General features: G+C 40.7%; 2 protein-coding genes across 2 annotated transcripts in view; one reads left to right on the plus strand and one right to left on the minus strand.

Moving 5' to 3' along the window:
• LOC125486040 (adenosine receptor A1-like) overlaps positions 1–22,688 on the minus strand; it is a 97,757-nt gene extending 75,069 nt beyond the window's left edge. The window contains exons 1-3 of the mRNA XM_048611835.1: positions 22,603–22,688; positions 21,649–21,740; positions 18,935–19,036 (exon numbers count right to left, since the gene is read on the minus strand). Coding sequence (XP_048467792.1) covers positions 18,935–19,036; positions 21,649–21,740; positions 22,603–22,645 — 237 coding nt within the window. The 5' untranslated portion in view covers positions 22,646–22,688. The remainder of the gene's footprint in view (positions 1–18,934; positions 19,037–21,648; positions 21,741–22,602) is intronic.
• A 259-nt stretch (positions 22,689–22,947) lies between these two features.
• Positions 22,948–26,535, plus strand: part of LOC109927189 (protein phosphatase 1 regulatory subunit 12B) — a 236,077-nt gene continuing 232,489 nt past the window's right edge. Inside the window, exon 1 of the mRNA XM_048611836.1 lies at positions 22,948–23,205. Coding sequence (XP_048467793.1) covers positions 22,954–23,205 — 252 coding nt within the window. The 5' untranslated portion in view covers positions 22,948–22,953. The remainder of the gene's footprint in view (positions 23,206–26,535) is intronic.

Below are 26,535 nucleotides of genomic sequence, written 5' to 3' on the forward strand. Positions count from 1 at the left end.
AAGGAGCTAATTTCAGCAGGCTTTCTTGAATTAATAAAACTAGTCAGTTTATTAACTACAAAACGTAAGAACAATTAGTATTGCAACACACATATAAAGAGATTAAAGATGAGTCTAAAGAAGTAAAAGTTTGAAATAAAAAATACGCAGATGTGACGCTGAATCATTCACAAGGATAGGACTGTTGAATATTGTGGTTGCTGCAATGAAGTTTTCCAAAGGAAAAACACAAAATGTGTTTGTAGTTTGGACATAACTGTGGCTTACTATTAATTAGAGGGTTCCCAGTCACTCATTAATTCTGTGGTCATAACAGACCACAGTCTAGTCTTTCCAAAGTTTGTTTGATCCTTTAGGTATTACATTTAATCAGTCACTTTCCAACCATTTAATTTTAAAAAAATACAGTTTGGAATTACAAGTTAAAAATGTCCACGATATTGTAGGAATCTGACCCTTTGTTAGGACAGGCAAAGGTAAAGGTGTAAAATACTCAGTAAGGGCAGAATCCCAAAGGAGTCTTCAACTTAGGGTTATATCCATGGCAAAAGATCAAATATGGTGTCAGCTCAGACCATTTTTGTTTGTGGTTGAGTATTGGTTACAGATTAAGGGGATTACACATGGCATATCGACATGTGACCATTAATCCAATGGCTAATGCTGAAGGGGACACTTGTTCTATGATTCTTTTGAGATTACTAGAATGGAATCTTTTCTACTCATGGAAAACATGGGGCTATTGCTGGGGATTGCAATGGCAACATTGGTGCCATCAACGATGCTTGCACTTTTTGAGAAGCCTGTTGTTTGGTAAAATTCATTCTACTATCATACTTCTTGCAGAAACAGACAAAAGTGTTCTCCTGGCAACAAACCTGTTACTTATTTGGTGCCTTGGTATTTTGACAATTGTTTCATCATGTGGTACTTTTGTAGGATCTGGCAGCATTAAAATAAATGATATAGCTCCAGGTAGAATTGTCCTGCTGGTGAAGCTTGTCCATAAATCTTCTTCAATCTTCACCTTTTGAATTGTAGGCAATGAAAGCAGGTATCTGTAAACATATCCAGATACAGAAACAAATATTGCTGGAAAAGCTCAGCAGGTCTGCCAGCATCTGTGAAGAGAAATCAGAGTTAACGTTTCGACTCCAGTGACCCATCCTCAGAACTGATGGTAGCTAGGAAAATGTCAGTTTGTACGCAGAAGATATGGCAGGGAGAGGGGGTTATGAGTAAACGATAGGTGAGGATAAAGCCCAAAGAGGAAGGAGGGGCTATGTGGGCGTTGATGGGAGTGAGGGAAGAGTGAATCAGGGTGTCCCGGAGGGAACAGTCCTGTGGAAGGTGGACAAGGAAGGAGATGGGAATATATGTCTGATGGTGGCATCTCACTGAAGGTGGCAGAAATGGCATCTGATGATCTTCTGGATGTGAATGCTGGTGGGATGGTAGGTAAGGACAAGGGGAACCCTATCGCTGTTGTGGGAGGGAAGAGAGGGGATGAGGGCGGAAGTGTGAGAGATGGGTCGGAACCAGTGGTGAGCCTTGTCGACAATGGTGTTTGGGAATCCTCGGTTGTGGAAGTAGGTGGAATTTTTGGAGGCTCCCTTTTTGAAGTTGGCCTCATCAGAACATATGCAATGGAGATGGAGGAGCTGGGTGAATGGAATGGATTCTTTACAGGAACTAGGGTGCGAGGATGTACAGTCCAGGTAGCTGTGAGAGTTGGTGGGTTTATAGTGGATATTAGTGGCCAGTCTATCCCCAGAAATGGAAACAGAGATGTCGAGGAAAGGAAGGAGGAGTCAGAGATAGATCAGTTGGAAATAAGGGCTGGGTGGAAGTTGGAAGGTAAATCGATGAACTTTTCCAAATTCAGACAAAAGAGGGAAGCAGCACTGATGATACCACCGATATATCAGAGAAAGAGTTGTGGGTGGGGGCTGGAACAGGACTGGGATAAGGAATGTTCCATGTACCCCACAAAGACACGGGCATAACTGGGGCCCATATGGGTTCCCATGGCCACTGCTCTGACCTGAAGAAAATGAGAGGAGTTAAAAGAGAAGTTGTTAAGGGTGAGGATGAGCTTGGCCAAGCGGAGGAGGGTGGTGGTGGGTGGGGACGGTTCAGGCCTTTGCTCCAGGAAGAAGCAGAGAGCACTTAGACCATCCCGGTGGGGGATAGATATGTAAAGGGATTGCACTTCCATGGTAAAGAGGTACCTGGAGTCTGCAAACTGGAAATTCCCAAACTGGTGTAAAGCGTCAAAGGAATCATGGATGTAAGTGGGCAGAGACTGGACCAGGGTACAAAAGATGGAGTCAAGGTAGGAAGAGATGAGTTCTGTGGGGCAGGAGCAGGCTGAAACAATGGGTCCGCCTGGGCAGTCCTGTTTGTGGATTTTTGGTCGGAGGTAGGAGCGAGCTGTGTGGAGGTGGGAGACTATCAGCTTGGAGGCAGTCGGACGGGAGATCACTGGATAAAATGAGGTCAGTGACAGTAGTTGATACAATGGTCTGATGTTCCATGGTGGGGTCATGGTTCAGGGGGAGATAGGAGGACATATCTGAGTGCTGGCGCTCAACCTCTACAATGTAGAGGTCAGTACGTCAGACTACAACAGCACCACCCTTACTGGCAGGCTTAATCTCAGGTTGAATCTAAGTGCACGAAGTGCAGTTGGTTCAGAGGGAGACAGGTTGGATTGTTTGAGGGAGCAGAGAAATTGAGGTGACCAATGTCACTTTGACAGTTCTCAATGAACAGATCGAGTGCAGGTAAAAGGCCTGAGGGAGGGGTACAGGTGGAGGGACAGTGTTGGAGCTCAGTGAAGGGGGTCTGTGGGATGGGGACAGGACTCTCATTCAAAGAATGGGCACGGAGGCGAAGACGATGGAAGAGTTCAACATCATGTCTTGATCGAAATTCATTAAGGTGGGGCTGCAGAGGGATATAGCTGAGGCCTTTGCTGAGTACAGAACGTTCAGCATCGGACAGCGGAAGGCTAGGAGGGATAGTGAATACCCAAAAGGAGGTGGGGTTGTGGGAGTGAATAATGTCAACAGGAAGGGGAGGGAAAGAAATTTCCAGAGATCCACGGGCATCTCTAAGTTGTTGCATCGTGTGCCTTGATGCCTGAAAGGAAAACAAAGAGCCAGCTTGATGCGATGCTGTTGGAGAGAGAGGTCTAGAGTGGGCATATGACACCACATGGTACTGAATGTGGATCTCAGGATGCGGCGAGAGCAGCTGTCTGTGGAACATTGAACATGACAGAGACATCTTCTTCCTCAACCAAGGATTCCCCAGCACTGTTGTCAACAGGGTTCAACCCATCTCCTGTACTTTCGCCCTCACCCCCTCTCTTCCCTCTCGCAACAATGATAGGATTCCCTCAACCCCAACCTCCAGGCCTTGTTATCACATAGTCTTCCATTGCGCACCACGTATTGTTAATCACTAACAGTCTCCATTAACAACTATTCAGTCTCCTAGCCAGATTATTGTCCAGTCTTTTCTTTCTGAGGCCAAAAAAGTTTGTTCAGTATGTCTTACCAAATTACTGCTTTAATTACTATTTGAGCCTTTGCAGCAAGAACCACACCTTATTTTCACTCCATCTTACCACGCACCATTCATGGAGGAAGTTGCCAACCCTCCATAAAATACTCCATAACACCAGCATCCTCTAAAGTTGTGCCGTCTTTCTAGGCCTGCTGTCACCTCTGGTAGTGAAACCATCTACAACTGGGCTCGGCTGTGTTGGGCATGAGGAGAGACAGCAGAGAAACAGAAGCTAGCACCACACTTCTCGGTGAGGGACCAAGTGAGGATGATGTGGTGGAAAGGACAGGAGTCCTGTTTTCAGAAGACCAACAAAGGAGGCAATGCCACTTTACCACAGCAGCCTGGTCAGAGATCACCATCCAGATCAGTGCTATCTCCGGGCTGAGAAGGACTGGGAAAAGTGCAGGGAGAATGTTAATGATCCTCCCTGCTCTCTGCCAACTGATACTTATCTTTGCCACTGCACCTGCTTCCCACCAATGCTTCAGCACTGACACCCCCTTTGTTGTATGCAATGGCTTCCCTTGCTCACTGTCATTACCCACTCCCATCCTCCCACATCAATAATCCTGCACGTCCTCTGTGTTGCCTCCTCACTCCCATGGGAACGCTTTGACACTATTCCCCTTCATGAGCTAGCACTAATAATACCAAAGAATCACCTGCAATGCTGAACTCTGTACTATCCTGTGTTCCCACCTTTTTCACACCTATATGACCCACAATGTCATTAGTCAACCAACGGCACATGGACTGCAGTGGTTCAAGAAAGCAGCTCACCATGATCTTCTTAAAGGCAAATAGGGATGGGCAATAAATACTGGCCAGGCCAGCAATACCCACTTCCTACGAGTGAATAAAAGAAAAGTAATAGCATTTGTTGCCATGGACAGGCTGATGACATACAGTTCTATCTCTCCTCTGTCTTCCTTGAGCCCTCCATTAGCTCTAAATGGTTTGACTGCTTGACTGGCCTCCATTATTGCATGGCCAGGAATTTCTCCAATAAAACACTGCAAAGTCAGAAGCAAGCATATTAGGTCTATACCACAATTTTGTTCTCTTGTCGTCTCTCTCCTTGGGAACTATCTGAGACCAAACAAGACTGTTTGCCATCTCGTCATCACATCTGAACCCACGATGAGTTTCCTACCAGATATCCACATCATTGCTCAGACTGCCTTATTTTCACCTCGGTAACATCGCTCAATTTAACCTATGTCTCATCTGTTTAGCTGAACTCTCATCTACACCTGTGCTACATCTGGACTTGATTTTTCAATGTAATCCTGTCCTGCCTCCCAGGTACTACCCTTAAAAGTTAGGAAAATGATTGGAACTTGCTGTGGAAAAATATTAATCACAATTGGAGAGGCACAGATTAATGAATGACAGTCTGCATAGATTTGTTATGGGAAGGTCGTGTCAACTAATTTGATTGAATGTTTAAGGCAATTACAAGTGTTTTGATGAGGGTAGCACATTTGATATAGTGGATATGGGTTCCAGCAAAGTTTTTTGACAAATTCCTACAATGCAGACTGGGAAGAAAACCAAACATCTGTGGGATGCAAAGTGGCAAATTGGATCCAAAATTGGCTCTGGCAGAATGCAAAGAATAATTGTTGCAGGGTATTATTGTGTCTGGAAACATATATTACCATCAATAGGAAGCATCATGTGAAAAACACTAAGCGCAAAACACAGACAACTTTGCAAGCAGGAATATCTATTTGATTGTGCTTTATTTCAAATGATTACACAGCAACTTCTCATGTTTTAGCAGATGGAAAGAATGGGATTTGTAGTTATTTAATTTGTGCAAAAATCAAAATAAAGTTGATGTTGATATCTATACAGGAAGATTTGGCAAGGACTGCCAATGAATTGGATTGTGTAAATAAGATGCAAATAAATGATACACGGTATTGGAGACTTAGCCAAACAGGGATTGGATGGTATTTACAATAGGTATAGTAAAGGCATGGGAAGCAGGATTTTACTGGAACCTTCTTTGCTCAGGTCCTATATTATGTGAATCACTGATAATTTTGTTTTATTCACTCATGGGAGGTAAATGCCAATGGCTGGGCCAGCACTTATTGCCCATCCCTCGTGGCCCTTGAGAAGGTGGTGAGCAGCCTCTTGAACCGCTGCAGTTCATTTGGTGTAGGTAGACACACAATGCCATTGGAGATGAAGTTACATGATTTTGACCCAGTGACAGTGAAGGAACAGTGATACATTTCCAAATCAGAATGGTGAGCAACTTGGAGGGGAACTTATAAGTGACAGTGTTCCCATGCATCTGCCAGCTTTATCCTTCCAGATGGTAGTGGCCATGGGTTTAGAAGATGTAGTCATAACTCACCAAGGCTTAGGAGCCTTGATGAATTCCTGCTATGCATCTTGTAGGTGGTGCACACTGCTACAAAGTGTCAACAGTGGAGAGAATGAACGTTTGTGAATGTGGTGCTAATCAAGCTAACTGCATTGTTCTGGGTAGTGTCAAGCTTCCAGAACTTTTTTTGGAGCTGCACTCATCCAGGCAAGTCAGGAGTACTTGTGATGATACTATGGTGTTACGAGGTGTATTTTGTCCTTTTTTTTGAAGGGAGGTTTTGAGCCATAGGCACCGAGCTATCTCATCAATGCCAATAAAGTAAACAGCTTGTGAAGTGTTGGAATTTTTAAAGTTCGAACAATCGAAGGAGCATGAATGGGTGGAGTCAGGCTCCTGCAAAACTAGGGCTTTAGTTTAGCTTTCAGTAGTTGTTGGGGTTTTGATGCTGCTTGAGTTCTTTCTCTCTGCCAGAATTTCCTCGATGTTTTTTCCTCTGGGAAAGGAAAAACATTGCATGTGAGACAATCTATTTTACTGAATTTGCCTTTGCCAAAGGTGTATTTATGGGATAGAACTATATTGGAACAGTTGCTGCTTAGTAGTTAAATAGTCTGTTATTCTGTTAAATTTTCCTATAGAGTTAAAGTTATACCAATTCTTCTTTCTTTTGTTTATATTTTAATTGTAGTGTAAGAATAAAGTTTGTTTTGCTTAAAGCTGAATAGTGTAACCAATCAAATTACATCTGGAACATAGCACCTTACACTTGCCTTTAAATAAGATAATAGTTAGGGTCTAGGCTATCTCCTTGATATATTTGAAGGGGTTTGGTCTAGTCCATAACATGTTCCATTGTGCTCTTCAATTATACCTTGTGGATGTTGGATAGGTTTTGGGGAATCAGGAAGTGAGAACTCACTGCAGGATTACTAGCATCTGGCTTGGTCTTGTAGCATATGCTAGGAACATGGGGGTGACTAGGGAAAGGATAATAGATCCACTCAAGGACAAAGGAAGGAATTTATGTGTGGAGCCAGAGTAAGTGGGCGAGGTCCTTAATAGTTACTTCACATTAATATTCAACAAGGAGAAAGGTATGGATGGTGGAAAATTTAGACTGCGGTTTGTCAAAGGCAATGTCAATATTAAGAAGGAATGTGGTGTGGAGTGTCTTGAAAAACATTAAATTAGATAAGTTCCAAGGGCCTGATGGGATCTATCCCAAGATACTGAAGGAGGCAAAGGAGGAGATTGCTGACGCCTTGACAGAGATCTTTGTATTGTCTTTAGCCAGAGGCAAGACCCCTGAAGCCTGGAGAATTGTCAATGTTGCTCCTTTGTTCAAGAAGGGTAACAGAGCTTTCCAGGAAATGATAGGCCAGTGAGCCTTACATCAGTGGTAGGGAAAATACTGGAGAAGATTCTTAGGAACAGGATTTATTTGCCTTTGGAGAAGAATGGATCGCATGGCTTTATGCCGGGTAGATCTTGTCTCGCAAACATGACTGAGTTTTTTGATGAAGTGACAAAGATGATCAATGAGGATAAGAATGTTGTCTACTTGTACATTAGCACAGATATTGTCTACATGGACTTTAGCAAGGCCTTTGACAAGGTCCCTCATGGTAGGCTAGTCCAGAGATCAAATTACATGGAATCTATGATGAGTTGGCAAGTTATATATAAAATTGGCTTGCCATAGAAGACAGAGAGCCATGGTGGAGAGGTATTTTTCTGACTGGAAGTCTGTGACCAGTGGTGTTCCACAAGGGTCAGTGTAGGGACTGTTGTGTTTGTAATTTATATAAAGGTTTTGGATGAAAATGTCAGTGGCCTGATTAGTAAGTTTACAGATGATATGAAAGTTGGTGGAGTTGAGCACAGTGAGAAAAGATATCAAAGGATGAATCAGGACAAAGTTCAGCTGGAAAGTTTAGCAGAGAAATAGCAGATGGAATTTAGTTGGGATAAATGTGAAGTGATGCATTTTGGGAGGTCAAATGCAAGAGGAAAGTACACAATAAATGAAACGACCCAAACAAGTATTGCTATATTGATATCGACCTTTTGGTAAGATGGCGGTGGAACAGGGCTTCTGAGCCTGGGGCTTGTCTGCTCCATCCACTTTTTTTTTTGTGGAGGCGAGTTTATGTTCCCAAAAGCATCTGTACCCGGTGCAAATTCACGGAGGTTGTGGTGGCTTTGGGCCCAGTACGAGACCCGGTGGCATTGGCAGCGGCTGCATTGACAAGGTACGCCTAAAGCAGACTCATAGCAGTTTCGAATCGAGTTTGGACCGGTGTGGTACCCAGTGGCATCGGTGGCATCTGCATTGGCGAGGTCCCTCAAGGATGTCAGAGGAAGTGAGGTGACGCCAACAAGTGGAGGCTTTCATTCCAGCAGTGGCCAAGCAGCGAAAGGGACTCATGCCTGGCCACAAGGCCCATGGCCCATGGTGGAGCACTTAATAAGAAGGACTGTAAAGTTGAACACTTCTTTATTTCTTTACTTTACTGCCTTTATGCTCTGTGTCTCGGTTTATTTTTCTGTGTTTTAAGATGGCCTGGAGAGTGACAACATTATACAACACTTTTCTCTGTATTTTGTAATTAAATAGACATGGCAATAAATAAATTAAATCAAATCAAATACGGATGGACTGAGGGGTCCAAGTCCATAGTTCCCTGAAAGTGGATAAACTGGTAAAGAAGGAATATGGCATGCTTATCGTCATCAATGGGGTCACTGAGTATACAAGTTGGCAACTTATGTTGCGACTGTATAAGTTATTGGTCGGGCCACATTTGGTGTACTTTGTGCAATTCTGGTCACCACATTATAGGAAGGATTTGGAGGCTTTGGACAGGGTGCAGCACAGGTTTACCAGGATATTGCCTGGATTGGAGTATATTAGCTATAATGAGAGTTTTGACAAACTTGGATTGTTTTCATTGCAGCATTGGAGGCTAAGGGGCGACTTGATAGAAGTATATAAAATTATGAGGAGCATGGATAGGCCAGATGGTCAAAATGTCTTTTGCAGGCTGGAAATGTCAAATACCAGGGTGAGTGGGTTTAATGTGAGAGGAGGAAAGTTTAAAGGCGAAAGTTTAAAGTGGGCTGAAGGGCCTGTTTCTGTGCTGTACCGTACTATGTTCTATGTTTACATTCATAAAATATCTATCAGATCTCCTCTTAGCTTTGTTCTCTCCTAGGAGAACAATCCCAAAATCTTCAATCCAACCTCATAAATGAACTTTCTCATTACTAGAAAACCATTCTTGTAAATCGCTTGTCTCCAATGAGTTAATATCCTGGAGTGCACAGAACTGTACACAATACTCTAGCTGAGGTGTAACAAGAGAATAATACTTTTTAGATCATGGTATTGTTTTGTCAGTGCTGAAACCCCTACATCCACATCATGTCCGGCTAACATCCTGGAGTAACTCTATAGATTTCCCTGAATTTTCTAAGTACTAGATATTCTGGTTGTCCTTCCTCTAAGTATGAAAATACATTGTCCCAGTACTTCAATATTAACTAGTCAAGTTGAAGGAGGCTCACTGTCCTACTTTGCTCTTACTATGCCTGTTATCACCTGACATATGTGCACTTTTTTATTTTCTTCCTTCCCATGATATTGCTTTGTTCATGTGACATAACCGATTCTTCTTCCTGCGGTTAGGATATGCTATCAGATAAGTCACTTGACTAACCCTCCCAATGGCCTTGTATGGACTCCTGAATTTTGCTTTCAGAGGATTTCCTTGTAAAGGTAATAACAGATATCTTGTGCATGTTTGTTTGCCCATTCTTTCATCTTTGCCTGTGAAGTTTATAATGGCTTTGTGCGCAACTTTGCATGCTCTGGTTAATCTCTCTAAAAACACATGTGCGATTCAATATTGACAATGTTTTTGCCTCAAGAATGTCTTAATTAATTTGAAAGGTCCTCTTATCTCATGATCATTGATCAAATTGAATAGACTAAATCCAGTTGATTAATTTTGTGAATGTCTTGTAGCAAAGAATATTGTCTAATCCATTATCCCAGTCCCTTGGATATTTATGACAATAGGCCTTAATTATTGTTTTGGGAGTTTGATGGTACCTTTCCAAATTCCCCGATTTCAGTGACAGTAATCACCAGTAATTATTGCTGTAGGCATTTTTCTGGAATGTGTTTTGCATTTGCTGGGATCCCTCGTGAACAGTTGCAGATCGCACACCACCATTGTCACATTCTATAAATCTCATGAGCAAGTTTAGGAGTCTTAGACAGATGAGGACTGGAAGCTATGCTAGTGCAAACTGATGAAGGTTTGTTAACTATGTACACTAGGTACAGAGGTGTGCCATAGCAGGACTTCACTCGGACCTTCTTCACTCAGATTCCAGTTCCACATAATCTGACATCATTTAACATTCAAAGATGATGTAATCTAGTTATTGTCAAACAGTTATTTTACAATGGTTAAGTGAGTACACCATCTTTGAAATCCCACCATATGGCAGTGACTACCTCCAGGAACCTTCAGTCTCCTAATCTCCAACCTGTTCATTTCCTAGCTGTAAGTGGATGCCTTCCTCTTCCATCTATTCCATGGTTATGTCTTTTTGTTTTGGACGGTGTTGTAGCAAGCATAATCCAACAATTAAGTTAGACACATTAGTTACCTTGGGTCACAACCAGATCTGGAAAGAGACACGAAAATGTCCTTCAAGATGGCTGTGTTCTGTGACACTTGCAGCTCCAAAAACTTCATGTTGTGCATTTCTAGCTATTTGTCATTATTTCATAAGTGCCATGAGCAAGGATTAGGAGGGTAGAGAAAAGTCTTGCAAAAAATCTGATCCCTCTTAATTTGCTTGAATAAATCTATAGCTGTTGTATTATGCATCTCAGTTAGTGTGCCTGTATACCTTCAGGAGATATGATCATGATAATATCTCCGTATCACAACATGTGACCTGAAGGTATAAAGTTCTCCGAGTCCATCTTAATTTGGGTCACTCAAAGGATGACGTGCTTATTGAAGCATGCTACTCTTTGTAACCAAAAGCTTAACGTTAAACATGGATGTGCCATGGATTCAGTATTTGTATATATTGCAGTTAATTGCGATAAATGTTTGATTTCAATACCTTATGACCCATGTCCTAGTTTTTTATGCTACAAGGGATAACCTAAGCCCTGCCACATTAGGTAAAGATACTCTGCTGAAAACATCATGGTTAGAATTGCTGGCTGTCTATAAAACAATTCAAGTTCTCAATAGCAGATATATGGAAACCTATTTGAACACAGAAAATTGTAAGAAGATCCTGTTTGTGTATGATATACTAAGGAACACAGCTGGAGGTATAAAGAATAAAGTTAGATATTAGAGTAGAATTAAAAATGAAATTTAAGAACAAATGAGATGAGTTTTAAGACTGCCAGACACACTGAAAAGAATCATCATTATTATATATGCTAGCTGTCCCAGATCGACAGGTCTATTTTTAAAAGGAAAAGTTGATCCAAAGTGAATGATCATATTCCTGAAAACTGTTTCATTGTAAATGCAAGCATAAAATAAAACTGAAAGTTGGTCACATTATATGAGGCTAGCATAAACCAGTGTAAACTTATTCACGCAAGAGATGCTGTGGATTAGCATCACATAGTGGTAACAAAGCATTAGCACGGAGCTTCCATCAAGAGGAACTGCATGGATTGAAATATTGTTCCAGGAAAAATAAATCAATTACATTATTAGGTGAATGAAAATTAATGCAGTGTCATGGACTATTTATGAGACAGTAAATCAATGGGGATATAGTCACACAGTTAGCAAGTCAATAGCATTACATAAAACTTCCCTGCAAACTAGTTCTTTGCTAATTGGTATTTGGTATATTTCCTGAGGAGGTGATGGCATAGTTGCATTGCCAGTGGATTAAAAATCCAAAGACATAGAAATTTTCTGGGGGAAGGCGATGGCCTAGTGGTATTATCACAGGACTATTAATCCAGAGACACAGATAACATTCTCGGGACCTGAGTTCAAATCCTGCCACAACAGAAGGTGGAATTTGAATTCAATAAAATATCTGGAACTAAGAATCTAATGATGACCGTGAATCCATTGTTGATTGTTGGAAAAACCCATCTGGTTCACTAATGTCCTTTAGGGAAGGAAGCTGCCATCCTTCCTGATCTGGCCTATATATGACTCCAGATACACAGCAATGTGGTTGACTCTTAACTGCCTTCTGGGTAATTAGGGATGGGCAATAAATGCTGCCTAGCCAGTGACCCCCTCATCCCATGAATGAATAAAGAATTTCTGGGGCCCTGGGCTTGAATACCACCACAGCAGATAGTGGAATTTGAATTCAATAAAACCTGGAATTAGAAGTAAACTGATGACCACAAAACCATCGCAAAAACCCATCTGGTTTACCAGTGTTCTTTCAAGACTGCTGCCAAGTCCAGATCTGGCCTACATGTCATTCACAGGTCAACGCCAATGTGGTTGACTCTTTATTGCCTTCTGAAATGGCCTAGTAAGCCAATTGTATTCAGAATGTAATTTGGGTGGGGGACTTCAATTTCTATTATCAAAAGTAACTCAACAGCACCGGTACTGAATGAACTGTTCCTTTAGGACATAACTGCTAGACTGTGGCAGTGGTGAGGTTATCAGCCACAAGCAAAATCACACTTGACCTTAACCTCACCAATCTGCCTGCCTCAGATGTATCTTTCGATGACAGTGTTGGCATAAGTGACCACTGCACAATCCTTATGAAGACAAAGTCCCACCTTCACATCGAGGATCGTTTTCATTGTACTGTGTGGCATGATCACAGTTCCAGAAAGGATAGATTTTAAACAGATCTAGCAACTCAAGACTGATAATCAAAGATTTGCTGTGGGCCATCAGTAGCAGCGAAATTGTACTACAACACAATCTGCAACCGCATGGTCTGGCATATTCATATGCTACCATTACCATCAATGCAGGGGATCAATCCTGATTCAATAAAGAGTGCAGGAGGGCAAGCTAGGAGTAGCACTGAATATACCTAACTATGAGGTATAAAGACAGGGCAGAATGCATGGCAAACTGCTTAAGACACAAATTATATATATTGTATATATATTATATAATTGTGGTTTAAGTGATTCTACAACTACACTTAAATATTGCGCCTACAAGAGCAAGTCAGAGGCTAGCAATCCCATAAAGAGTATCTCACCTTCTGACTCCCCAAAACCTGACCACCTTCTATAAGGTGTATCGGTGGAGTATGATGAGATACTCCCCACTTGCCTGGATGAATACAGCTCCAACAAGTTTAACATTTTCCAGGACAAAATAGGCTGCTTGATTGCTGCAAACATTCACTCCCTCCACCACTAATATTTTTTAGCAGCAGTGTGTATGGTCTAGAAGAAGCAGTTCAGAAATTCGCCAAGGTTCCTTCCAAATCCACGACTACAACTATCGAGATGGACAAGGGCAGCAGATACACAGGAATACCACCAGCTGCAAGTTTACCTCCAAACCACTCACTATCCTTGGAAATATATCACCATTCCTTGAGTGTTGCTAGGTCAAAACCTTGGAAATACCCCTTGCCCCAACAGCATGGAGTTGGAGGGATTCACAGAGTGCTACCAGCAGCAAATGGATGACAGCGATTCAAGTACTCAGGTCACCATCACCTTCTGAAAAGCAACTACAAATAGGCAATAAATGTGGCCTAGCCAGCAAAGCACACATTCCATGAATGGATGTCCTTTAACTTCCTTTTAATGTGAAATTCATTACCATTTGCCTCTACCAACTGTAAATTGTGCTCAGAAGACATCTACAAAATGTTATATTACCTTAAACTGCTATAGTCCAAAGATCTGAAATGATTTCTAAACAAAGAAGTGCCTTCATCAGACCAAACAGTATATTCACCCACAATCAATGAACGAAATTTGGTCAACAATTTCACAAGTATGGTGCAGGGAAAATATACCAGTTGGAAAACTGAATGTTGGGTAGCTCAATACAATTTTTTGATGCATTTGCATGATCATGCATCTTTTTTCTTCTTAAACTTTAAACCTATAACTGAAAAAAAAATTCATCTTAGATATATGCTCATTTCAGATAGCTGGCTTCAGACATATCTGACACAAATTATATATACAATCTCCATTGGTTCTTATCCTTTGTACTACTTAAAAATATTGCTAGAATTATTTTTAAACATTAAGGTAAATGTGCAAGATATGTTATTGGTGTGTATGATGGCTAGAAAATAGTATTCAGTGTAAATCATCAAACTAAACCCTCCAAGTTTGTTTGCATTTGTTTCCTTTAACAGTTGACTAATCCGATATATGTAACACACAATTATGATTATTTCAGTGATAATGGCATCAAAATAATCTTAAACCATAACCAGATTCAGAGATTGGCTATTAATATATTCATGCTATGTGTCCTACACATGCAAGCTCATTATAATTTTTTTTTAATGTGGAGCCTACTGCCAAAGCTACTTGAGATATTTGGCAGAATTGCATTGGTTAATAATAAAAGCAAGCATTAACTAGGATCAGTGCCAAGGCTATTGGCAAAGACACTTTATACAGTAGCAGAAAAGGCTGTTAGCATGAATATTATCTGATAAACTTTATAGCCATTTAAAAAGCAAACAATACTGAACAGACTTGAAGAGAATGGTGAGGAATATATACTTATTTTCTAACAAATGTTCATTGAATCAAAGTTTCTGCAGCTTTTGACACAATCAGCCTGGTTAAAGGGATTGAGGTCTCACTTTCTGAATAGGAAGTTCCCAATTTTGGCTGGCCATAACAGGAAGGCAGCAAAATGACAAAAGACAGATATTACATGCCACTCCACAAGGAGGGAGATAAAACTACCAGATAAGTCACAAGAACATTTGTGAAATTACTTTTTTATCTCTTGTTCAGATACAAAAGACCAAGAAATCAAACAGCACACCTTTGTTACTTTCTAACTCATTTAACATCTTCATGTGATTGAAGTAGGACAAAGTCTCTCTATTGATTGGAGTCGTACCTAGGACAAAGGAAGGTGGCTGTGATTGCTGGAGGTCATTCATCTCAGCTTCAGTACATCTCTGCAAGAGTTCCTCACGGTAGCGTTCTAGGCCCAACCACCTTCAGTTCCTTCATCAATGACCTTCCCTCCACCATATGGTCAGAAGAGCGAATGTTTGCAGATGATTGCACAATGGTCAGCACCATTCAAAATCTGAAATAATCTGTGACTATACGCAGCAAGACCTTGGTAATACTTTGCAGCTCACTAGCTTGATCCAAGCAACATGGTTTACTTGAACCACGGTGGTTACTGAGAGTCCCAGTGAGGGCACTGTTGACATGGAAAGGTTAATCCAGTGTTACTTCAAGTTAAACTGTAACAGTATACTGAGAAATCTCAGATTCATGTGAGGAAATGCTAATGCTACATTTACGATTCATATAAGGCAGCTCCTCACACAAAGCAAAATTGACATGTGGACTGTTTTCCTTTAATTCATTAGTGGGATGATGGCATTGCTGGCTAGGCCAGTTTTTGTTGTCCATCCCTAATTGCAGCTGAGAGTCAACTTCATTGCTGTGGGTCTAGAGTCACAGGTAGGCCAGACCAGGTAAGGATGGCAGTTTCCTTTCCTAAAGGACATTAGTGAACCAATGGGTTCATGGTCATTATTAGACTTTAAATTCCAGATTACTGTATTATTGAATTCAAATTCCATCATCTGCCATGGCAGGATTTAAACCCAGGTCCCCAGAACAATACCTGCGTCATTGGTTAACAGTCATTGCCTCCCCTGGTTTACAGTCAAGGAGCCAGAGCAAAACTCCAGGATTGTTTTTTTTAAACCAAAAGAAAAGTGGGACAATACATTGGGAGGATGCATATTTTTTCTGGGTTAACAAGTTGAATGGAAGACCATTATCCTAAATCCTTTAATTTGTCCTGAGTGATTTGCCTGTTGAAGACTTGAATTTATGAAGTTTTCATAATCAGTCTTGTATTTTGGCTAACGAATGTTGAATGGTTGGCTCAGCTTATTTTGTTGATTTTATTGCGGGAATTCACAATGACCCGTGAATTTTCTTGTTAATAAAGCATGGTTAATTGCAAAACAAAAATTAAAGTTGGATTGGTTAAAAATTAAACAGAAAAATAATTAATTTGAACGTTATTTCATTCTTCTCCGTTAGCTTATTCCGCTGATGCTGTTAAGATCATTTATTTTTAAGCTATTATTTCTATCCGGTTTTAATTGGGTCCTTACTTTTGAGGCTCGCAGCTTATCACGAGCCAAGACACGCCTGAGCGTTTTGCGACCAAGTCTCTGAGCAAGAGCCACAAGGGACAGACAACAGTACGGCCTACTTTTATCGCTTCTTTTTCGTCCTTTGGTGGGGAGACTTTGAACAATTCATTTCAAAGCAGTGACTGAGTAAGTGGTGTGTCGCGGCTGCACCCGAGCCTAATGCTTTGCGAAGAGAAACAGTTCTGTAAAATTATGAATTCTCTAAATTATTAAACGCCGATCGCCAACGATCTCATTGAAGACTTGACACAGGACAGTTGCTGGATTTGACAGTTTAATAAGCTGAAATATTTCACAATTGGAATGGCGAAAGTGCTGAAAATTCCCTATACTGATTCACCAGATCAAATTTACCAACAAAAGGTTGCAGTTACCCTTTAGAAAGTGAATGTAAACAACAGCAATAACTAACATTTTTAGGGCACTGGTACGGTGGTGATGTCCCTATCTCTGAGTCAGGAGACCTGAATTCAAGACTGATTTCCCGTAGAGGTGTGCATTAATATATCTGAAAGTGTTGTTTAGAAAATATCTTATTCAACAACTGAATATAGTTCAGCACGCTGGGGTTCGCAACGTAATTAAACCTTCAACAAATAACTAGTCGATGCAAATTGTGCAAGAATACAGAAATATCACTCTCACTGATAAATTATCAGGGCAGTAACCTGAATTATATGCACTCTCACGTTTCATGCTGAAGTTCCGGCATCGGCCACAGAAATGCTACCAGGGATCAATGTGGTTAGAAATTAAATGGGGCTCTGTTTAGTTCTGGGACCTTCCCGATACCTCAAATATAAGCAAATATAATCTGGTACAAGTAAGAAATGCCTTTGGTTTGGATAGAGTCAAACTTCAATGTTTCTTTGTTTCTTCATGTGCTACTACTGTATACAGCCGAACTGCTTCACTATGTATGTACATAATTTTATGAATAAAGTATATTTTTGAAATTACAAGTGTCGTTAGCAACATGTACTGCTTTATATGCACATACAGAATAAACGAATATTAGGAACGAAAGAAAAATACCTATGTTGTATAGTTGCTAAAGTCCCCCTATATAACTGGCTGGGGAGAAAGTGCTGCTGCTAACCTTTTGCTCCACTGAAGACATGTAATTTAAAAACAAGGCGTCAACATTTAAAAAAAAAGAAAAAAATTCATGTACTGAAATTAAGACTGAAAACACTTCGTGAAAATGTTTCATTGAACGGAGTCCGAAGCTCGCAGTCCGTGTTCAATCTGAGAACTTTCGCTTGCGTGACTGACTTCTCTGGGATCAATGGTTCACATTCTTTAGTTGAACCCCTTGCAATGTTTTTAAGATTACAGTGGACTTTTATCCAAGCCAAAATCCGCCCAATTCGTTAAAAAAAATTCTATCGAAGTATTTAATGGCGGTGTTGGGATTTATGACAGCGGGTGACTATTGCTAATGCCTTTGGGATTGTAAATGAATGTTCATTTCCGTATTTCAGCAAGTTTCCACAAGATGGCACGCCGGGATTCTCTCTCCCTTGTGTTGAACGATTTTACAATCAGGATACGGGCAGCTTCCTCAATTCTGCCAGAGGTCACCTTTTTTGAAAAATGACCTACATGGTAATCTCAGGGTGCCTTTATAAAACCTGGTGATTCTTGTGGACGAATGGGAGGCAGTATGCTGTAGGCATTTCACTGTCACAGTGGAAACAGGGGCTGGGTCTGTACGCGTCAGGAGACTGATCAGCGCTCGCTGAGCTGCTAAAGCAATAGGGAGAAATTTCATCGTGGGCTACGCTGCTTTTGAACTTACTACATACTGTTGCTAAGAATTGCTCAAATATGAAATATCAGTTTAGATTATGTGACTGTTTATTAGACAGGCCCTGCTTTCAGCATTTAACCCCCGAACTTCTGAAACGCTGCCTGTTTCTGTTGGAAATTGTCTCCGAACCACACATTGGCAATGATTGTTTGCAGACGATCGGTTGTTATTTTCATTTCGTATACAGTACTGTGTTTTATTATTGACGTCTTGGATAAATTGAATCATTTTTTAAATTGGTGAGTTAATGTATAAGTGAAACAGGAGCGTGTTGATCCTTATCAGGATCTTTCTACTGTGATATGGTTACGCAAAGTCAGTCACGTTGACACGCTTGTACACTTGAAAGCAAAACCGGACATTCCGCTATGAATATTCTGGTCCTGATTCCCACACTGCAATTTTTTAAAAAACTGAAATTGTTTCACAGCAATTTGTAGAAAAGTCGATATGGTAAATCGATCTGATACAGTTTAACATGAAAATCCAGGAAACAAGCACGACAATCAAACTGGGTGTTTGGGTTGGCATAACCAAAGTAATATGAAGCTACACCTTTCACTTAGCTCAATGGATCAAAGACATTTTTGAAGGACACGTTCTGTTTTGTCAATTGGATATTTTATAATTTCAGCTGGCAAGAGGGACTAGGTCAAATTGGGATGTCTGGTCGGCGTGGACAGTTGGATCAAAAGCATTTGTTTCAGTGTTGTGTGACTCTATGACTGCAGTTCTAGGCATTAAAGCAAAACACGACATACAAAGTAAAAGGTTGGTTGAAAATCCAATCAGAATGTTAACTAGCTCACCAAATGTTGGACTGTCAATTGCACGTTGAAAGGGATGGTCCTTGAGGCACAATGGGTAGCATCAGTGCTTCTGAGTTTCAGGTTCAAATCGTGCAGCAGAACCTAATGGCCACAGAAAGTGCATTCATAACATGATCAAAAGTATTCCTTTGTCAATATATCATTTTTGACGAGCAGTCAGGGTGGAAGAGTTTTCTAATCAATTAGAACTGTTGCATTGTAGCAACTTTGCCATGATAAAAGAACAAGCTGTTGCTACAAGGCTGTACTCTGTAGCATGTCTCCTCCTCAATTTGAAGGTTCCACAAGACAGAGAAATATCAAAAGACTTTTGATTGTTTTCTGCCATGGTGAGATTATTGTTATGATGTTGGGAAATGTCCTCTCCCTTCAACATAGCTTTAAAAATTAATCAAATGTGCATGTCTCAAGAATGTGAAGACTGGAGCAGTCTGCTGATTCTCCTGTCACAGTAATGAAACTAAAATCCCTACATGGTAATGAATGTGGTGCAATATGTCATGTGTTTACCATGTGAAGCTTGTTACCAACTTTAGAAATAATCAGAATCCGCAAAGAGCTGAGGAGATCCCTTATATCACAGATCTCCAATGACAACTGGGTGGCGGCTAATACATTTGTAGAGTGGATAGCTGATTGCTTGCTGTACAAAAGGATTGTTACACCTTCGTTTATCATCTGAATATATTTGTTTCAATGTGTGCTTATGTTACTTTTAACTATTATTGATTAATAACATTAAAATAATAACATAGCGTTGTTTCTTAAAGAAGTTGAAGTCACAAATAAACAATTAGATCGTAGATTAGGAAATGCAATTTTGCTACAACCAAAGCTGTGGGACTGCTCAACCCCACTGATTATTTTGCAGTAAGTTACTTTCTGACGCCTATCATATTCCTGAGAAATTGGTAATGTGGATGTAATGCTACTTAATCTGGAGATAATTTATTTAGATGATTAACATTGTAATAGGCACTCTACTCTTAACTCTGTCAGCAGAATAATGGTGCTTCGGATAATGTCCCATTGTTTTAGTTTGTAATTTCACTTCAGCTACTGTTTGATAAACATTGCCATTTTGGAATTTAATGTCATTTAAATACAGTCATAATCATTGAGTCATACGGCACGGAAACAGACCCATCAGTTCAACCAGTCCATGCTGACCAATTTTCCCAAACTAAATTAGTCCCACTTGCCTGCTTTTGGCCCATATTCCTCTAAACCTATCCTATCCGTGTACCTATCCAAATGCCTTTTAAATGTTGTAACTGTACCTGCATCTACCACTTCCTCCGGCAGTTCATTCCACATATGAACCACCCTCTGAGAGAAAAGTTGCCCCTCAGGCTCCTTTTAAATCTTTCTCCTCTCACCTTAAAAAATGTCCCCTAGTTTTGAACTCCCCAATCCTAGGGGAAAAAAAAAACTTTGCTATTCACATCATCTATGCCCCACACAATTTTATAAACCACTATAAGGTCACCCCTCAACCTCTTATGCTCCAGTGAAAAAGGTCCCAACCTATCCAGCCTCTCCTATAAGTCAAACACTCCAGTCCCGGCAACATTCTGGTAAGTCTTTTTTGAATCCTCTCCAGTTGAATAATGTCCTTCCCAAGCAAGGCAAGCAGAATGGTACACAGTACTCCGAAGTGGCCCCACCAACATTCTGTACAACCTCAACATGATGTCCCAACTCCTGTATTCAATGGTCTGAGCAATGAAGGCAAATGTGCTATACACCTTCTTAACCATCCTGTCTAGCTGTGACACAACTTTCAAAGAACTATGTACCTACTCTGATGATTACTTGGGTATGATTTATTATTTGGAATGCTTCAATCATTTCTCTATCTTTTGCCAGGTAACTGCATTATATGCAGAAAATAATGATGCAAGGGCTCAGTACATGTTTTTTCTATTTATTCATTTGTGGAATGTGGGCATCACTGGCTAGCCAGCATTTATTGCCTGCCCCTAGTTGCCTTTGAGAAAGTTGTGGTGAGCTGCCGTCTCGAATGTTATGTAGTATAGTTAAGGTAAATGTTTATATATATGTTGGCGGCCTTTAGGAGGAGGTTGGTTGCAGAGAGTACTCAATAATTATTCTATTGATCACATGATTCAAAATAGAATTACGTAAGTACAACTAATCCAGGTGAGAATCCCTTTTGATTTGTCATCTAAAACATTTCCTCTGTTTTTGGTAAGACACTTAGTTAATCTGGCAGATGCTGGTTCAAAAATATTTTGCATTTATGTAGAGTAAATTTTTGGAACACATAGATAGAATTTGCAAAGCAGATAGATGTGTTTGCAATAGTTGACCAGAACCAGTGTTTAGCAGACAGACAGAGCAATAAGTTGGTATCATGAATAATTTTATGGACATTCGTTTACATTGGAGCATTAACCAATTAAACACACATCAATCCAGCTGCCCTTTGTGCATCAATTTCTTACTTTTTGAGGGTTTAATTCCGTATATCAGCAATTTCCATTTATGTTGTAAAATGCTTTGGAATTTTAAAGTAATAGAAGTGTAACGTGAACAAATGGCAAATTGTACACAAATAACACAATGTTAATGAACTTTTTTAAAAACACCTTTTTTTAAATATTACTAGTTTAAGATTTTGAAAATCTTTCATCTATGTTTTTATTATATTCTGAAATATTTTGGCTCACCTTGATTTGATTTTTTAAATTTTGAGAGAAGTTGCCAGAAATCTGTAATAAAATCAGCAAGGGATGGAGAAACTCAACAAGTCTGATAGTATCTGTGGAGACAGAAACAGAGTTGACATTTTGATTTTTCTTCAGAATTTGATTTTTTTTCCCACTGGTAGTATGAAGACTTACAAAATAATATGTCATTTGGAGATTTTTTTAAGAACCAATGTTGACGTGTTGATTTGGTTCACAGGTTCAAATCGAATATCGGGTTTTGACCTTCTGTAAATTTCCAATCTAATATTGCATTTAGTTAGGAATTTTAAAAACATTTTTAATCACACATGCCATCCAAGTCGAAATTCACCTTGAATTTTATTAAATTCCCTGTAGACTTCTGTTGAATCAATTGTACGACCACATTAATTGTCTTTAATTTTGCAGTGCCATTTTTATATGTTCTTTTCTGCAAATATGGGTGATGTGATGATAAAATTGTGGGCCATGTGTGCTTTTGTAAACAGCTCCAGCATCATACATTCAAAATTGTCTCTTTCTTTTAGATATATACCTACATCAATAATAAAAACAATCAGCGTGCTTGATTTGTAATGCTGCTAACCGCAGAAAAATTGTGGGAAATCAATTAGATTGTTAAAAGTTATATTAACAGAACGGTAAATTCAGAAGTGAAAAAAAAAGTGGTACATCAGATTAAGCAGCATCAGAGGACCCTTCAGAAGGGTCTAGGCCCGAAACGTCAGCCTTCCTGCTCCTCTGATGCTGCTTGGCCTGCTGTGTTCATCCAGCTCTACACTGTGTTGTCTCAGATTCACCAGCATCTGCAGTTCCGAGTATCTCTGGTACATCAGATTGGCAGCTTAAGACGTAAGATGAACCACACATCCTAGATAAATAAATCAGGTTTGTTTACAATAGCGGCTGGTGCTGCACGCATGATGGATCTACCTTTCGCTGTACACCTGCGCCTCTGCTTCATTTGCAGCCTCATCCCTTGCACCAGGTGACGCTGTGCTTGGCGTCGAATCTCTGGCCAGTTTTAATTTATGTAAACAATGCTCTCTAACGCGCGGGCAACAGGTGGCTGATCGACATAGGCATTAGCCAATAGTCGATGGAGGGGGCGGTAACGCCCGCGGTGAATGGCTGCCAGTGGGAGGACAGTGTCCAATGACCGCCGGTAGAGTGGTGGTTGAGCGGGGGGAGGACAAGCGCGCGCCGGGTTGGTTGGCCCGGCGGCGGTTTGTTGTTGGGGGCGGGGAGGAGGGGGTTGTTTTGGGAGTGAGTGCGGTGGGTAAGATGGCGGATGATCGGAAGCGGGCGGATAATGCCAAACATCGGCGGGGGGAGCAGCTGAAACGATGGCTGGGCTCCGAGACCGACCTCGAGCCGCCCGTCTTCAAGAAGAAGAAGACCCGAGTCAAGTTCGACGATGGTGCCGTGTTCCTGGCCGCCTGCTCGAGCGGTGATACTGAGGAGGTGAAGCGGCTGCTGGACCGCGGGGCTGATATCAACTATGCGAATGTGGATGGGTTGACGGCGCTGCACCAGGTACCGCCGGCAGGGCTGGGCTGGGGTGGGGTGGGCTGGGGTGGGGTGGAATGGACTGATGTACCCGGTTGTCCTCCATCTCCCCGCCTGCACAGCAATAGGTTCGGTGCAATAGGAGACCCCATTGATCCGCCCTTCATTCACTGTGCTATTGCCAGAGCTATCAATGTGGTTGTGGTTTGTTTGCATTCCCCGTTGTTGCAGGTGGTCCTGCTGAGCGCATTCTTGCTGCAAGGGCCCGGTGGTTTTCTCCGCTTCCTTTCTACCTCCGTTCACTGAAATGAATTGCAGTGCATGTTACGTTTCTAGTGGCTTTTGAGAATCTTGCCTCCAGTGATCTCATCTACCGGTATCTGACCTGCACATGTCTGAATTCCTTGCCTCGGTCTCCTTTTGTGAGCTGATGGCAAAAGTCAGCGAGTAAGGTACAACGCTGCCCTGCAGTCAAAAATACACTTAAGATACTAAGATCACCAGTGACAGTTCCTACACAAGAGTACAGTACCTGCTACACAAGGAAACATCCCTCTGCGTTATAAGATGTTTGAAGTGCTTTTAAATGTTAGAGCTGCAGTTAACTGAGACCCGTTTTACAATTTTGTTGTTTGTTTAACGGCACTATATGTTAATTTGGATATGAATAAACTTATTTTGCCAAGTGCTGTTTTTTATTTACCCGAACATAAGCAAACCTGGGATTCAAAGGTTTGTTCACTTTCTTATGAATGGGAAAATACTATGTTCCTGTGCTAATTTAGTGATTTTGTTTTATCATGTTAGTTTGCCAGGTATTTTATTTGAGTCAAGTACTCTATTGGCTACAGGAGTTATGTAGCTTGAAAAGCATTTTGGGGGGGAAAAATGCTTTTAATCAATGATTCTAGCCTGCTGTGAATCTAAAATCATGACTACGCCAGTTCTGGTGTTCCTTCATCTCTTTGCATGTCTACCTCGCTGTCCAGTATTAAACACTTCTTAAAACCTATTTCTGCCCATGTCAATGATTATCTGACTTGATATTTCCTCATGTAGCATTGTCATGCTCTGTTTTATAATAGTCTTATAAAACATCTCAATGTTTAATTATGTTAAAGGTACTAAATATAAATTGTTGGTATTTTCATCCTGTTACCATGTCATAACTATCTATTTGAAAATGTTGTCATATGGTTTAAAGCCAAGCAGTTAAATTTATCAGCTGTATTAACAGTTGGTGACCTTAAGGGAAAATAGTTTGTGCTGATGAGAAGTAGGAGATCTGCTGCCAAGATTTAGTAATATAAGAATCACAGCCTAAATATGAGAGGGGGCATGTGGGGAGATCCTAGTGATGCACTTCACTCCACTGTAGTGAGTGATCATCAGATTCATTTAAATACTAACACAAGATAATATCATTCATATTTTGTTTATTTGTATATGTGGCATGCAAGCTCTGTAAAATGGTTACAAATTTAGTACATTAGTTTAGCAAAACCTGCCTCAGTTCTTATCAGCAGTGTGTATGTTGTTGGTATTTTGCTTTTCCTCTGTGTCTGTGCGGATGATATCATCTGATACAGTAACTAGCTGCTGTTAGAATTGACATGCTTTGTTTACTAGAATACTGAATTAGCACTTGAACTTGCAACAATTTACAGTGCACGATTAGATTGCAATTTCAAGGACTTCATGGAAATTGACAAGCTTTGGTCATTTAAAACCAAGTCAAAATGCCAGATGCAGATTAATCGTAAATATAACCAATCAGAGTCATCTATTGTATGCAGTTTTACATGTATTCGTGAATATTTTTGTTAGATCGGCAGTGGATTTACACAGACTTCTGATGCAAAATGAGGAAGACTTATGGAAATTAAATATTTTTAAGAATCTGTTAGTCAATACAAAGAGATTGAGACAGTTGGTAACTTTCTTTTTGCTCAGGCACTGGAGAAGGGCACTTTTTTTATTGAAATGTATGTTGATATAGAGTCATAGCATCCTACAGCGCGGAGACAGGCCCTTCAGCCCAAACTGGCCCATGCTGACCAAAATGCCCATCCATGCTAACCGCATTTCTCTGCACTTGGCCCATATTCTTCTTAACATTTCCTGTCCATGTGTTCGTCCACATGCCTTTTAAATGTTGTTAATGTACCCACCTCAACTACTTCCGCTGGCAGCTCATTCCATATGCGTACCATCCTCTGTGTGGAAAAAGTTGCCCTTCAGGTTCCCGTGTATTCTTTCCGCTCTTACTGTAAACTGGTCTAGTCCTTGATTCCCCAACCCTGGGAAAAAGACTGAGTGCATTCACCCTATCCATGCCTCTCATGATCTTATACACTTCTATAAGACCCCCCTCAGTCTTCTATGTTCTAAAGAAAAATGTCCTAGCTTGTCCACTCTCTCCCTATAACTCAGTCCCTTGAGTCCTGGCAACATCCTCGTAAATTTCTTCTGCACTTTTTCCAGTTTAAAAGCATCCTTCCTATAGCAAGGTGACCAAAACTGAACACAATACTCCCAAGTGCGGCCTCACTAATGTCACGTACAACTGCATCATAACTTCCCAACTTCTATACTCAGTACTCTGATGAAGGCCAGTGTGCCAAAAGTCTTCTTCACTGCCCTTCTACTTTTGACTCCACTTTCAGAAAATTGTGCACCTGAACTCAGAGAGTAGTGGAACAGAGGGACCTTGAAGGCTCTACTATTCACCATAAAACTCTTACCTTGACTTGACTTTCCAAAATGCAACATCTCACACTGATCTACATTAAACTCCATTTGCCATTTCTCAGCCCACTTCCTCAGCTAATCAAGATCCTGCTGCGATTTCTGATAACTTTCGTCACTGTCCACGATACCCCCTATTTTAGTGTCATCCACGAACTTACTAATCGTGCCTCGTACATTCTCATCCAAATCATTGATGTAGATAACAAACAGCATTGGGCTCAGCACCGAGCCCTGAGGCACATCACTAGTCAAGCCTCTTGTCCGACAAGCATCTTCCCACTATTACTCTCTGCTTCCTACCATCAAGCCAATTGTGTAGTAGAGATCTGTGTCATCACATCTATGTGTACTATTTTGTACATTTTTGTCCTGAGGCTTCTGGTTGTGTAAAGCATACCATATGAGAGAACATGTTAATCTCCCTGTGCTTTACAAGTCTGCCATTTAATATATTAGTTGCATGTGCAGTTTATAAGTGTGCTTGTAAAATAAAATTGAGCTTCATTTCTCTTGTACAACAACAACAACAAAAACAAAGTTGCTGGACAAGCTCAACAGCGCTCAATTTTATTTTACAAGCACACTTATAAACTGCACATGCAACTA

The sequence above is a fragment of the Rhincodon typus genome, chromosome 25 (genome assembly GCF_021869965.1).
Source record: "Rhincodon typus isolate 14 chromosome 25, sRhiTyp1.1, whole genome shotgun sequence".
Taxonomy (NCBI): Eukaryota; Metazoa; Chordata; class Chondrichthyes; order Orectolobiformes; family Rhincodontidae; genus Rhincodon; species Rhincodon typus.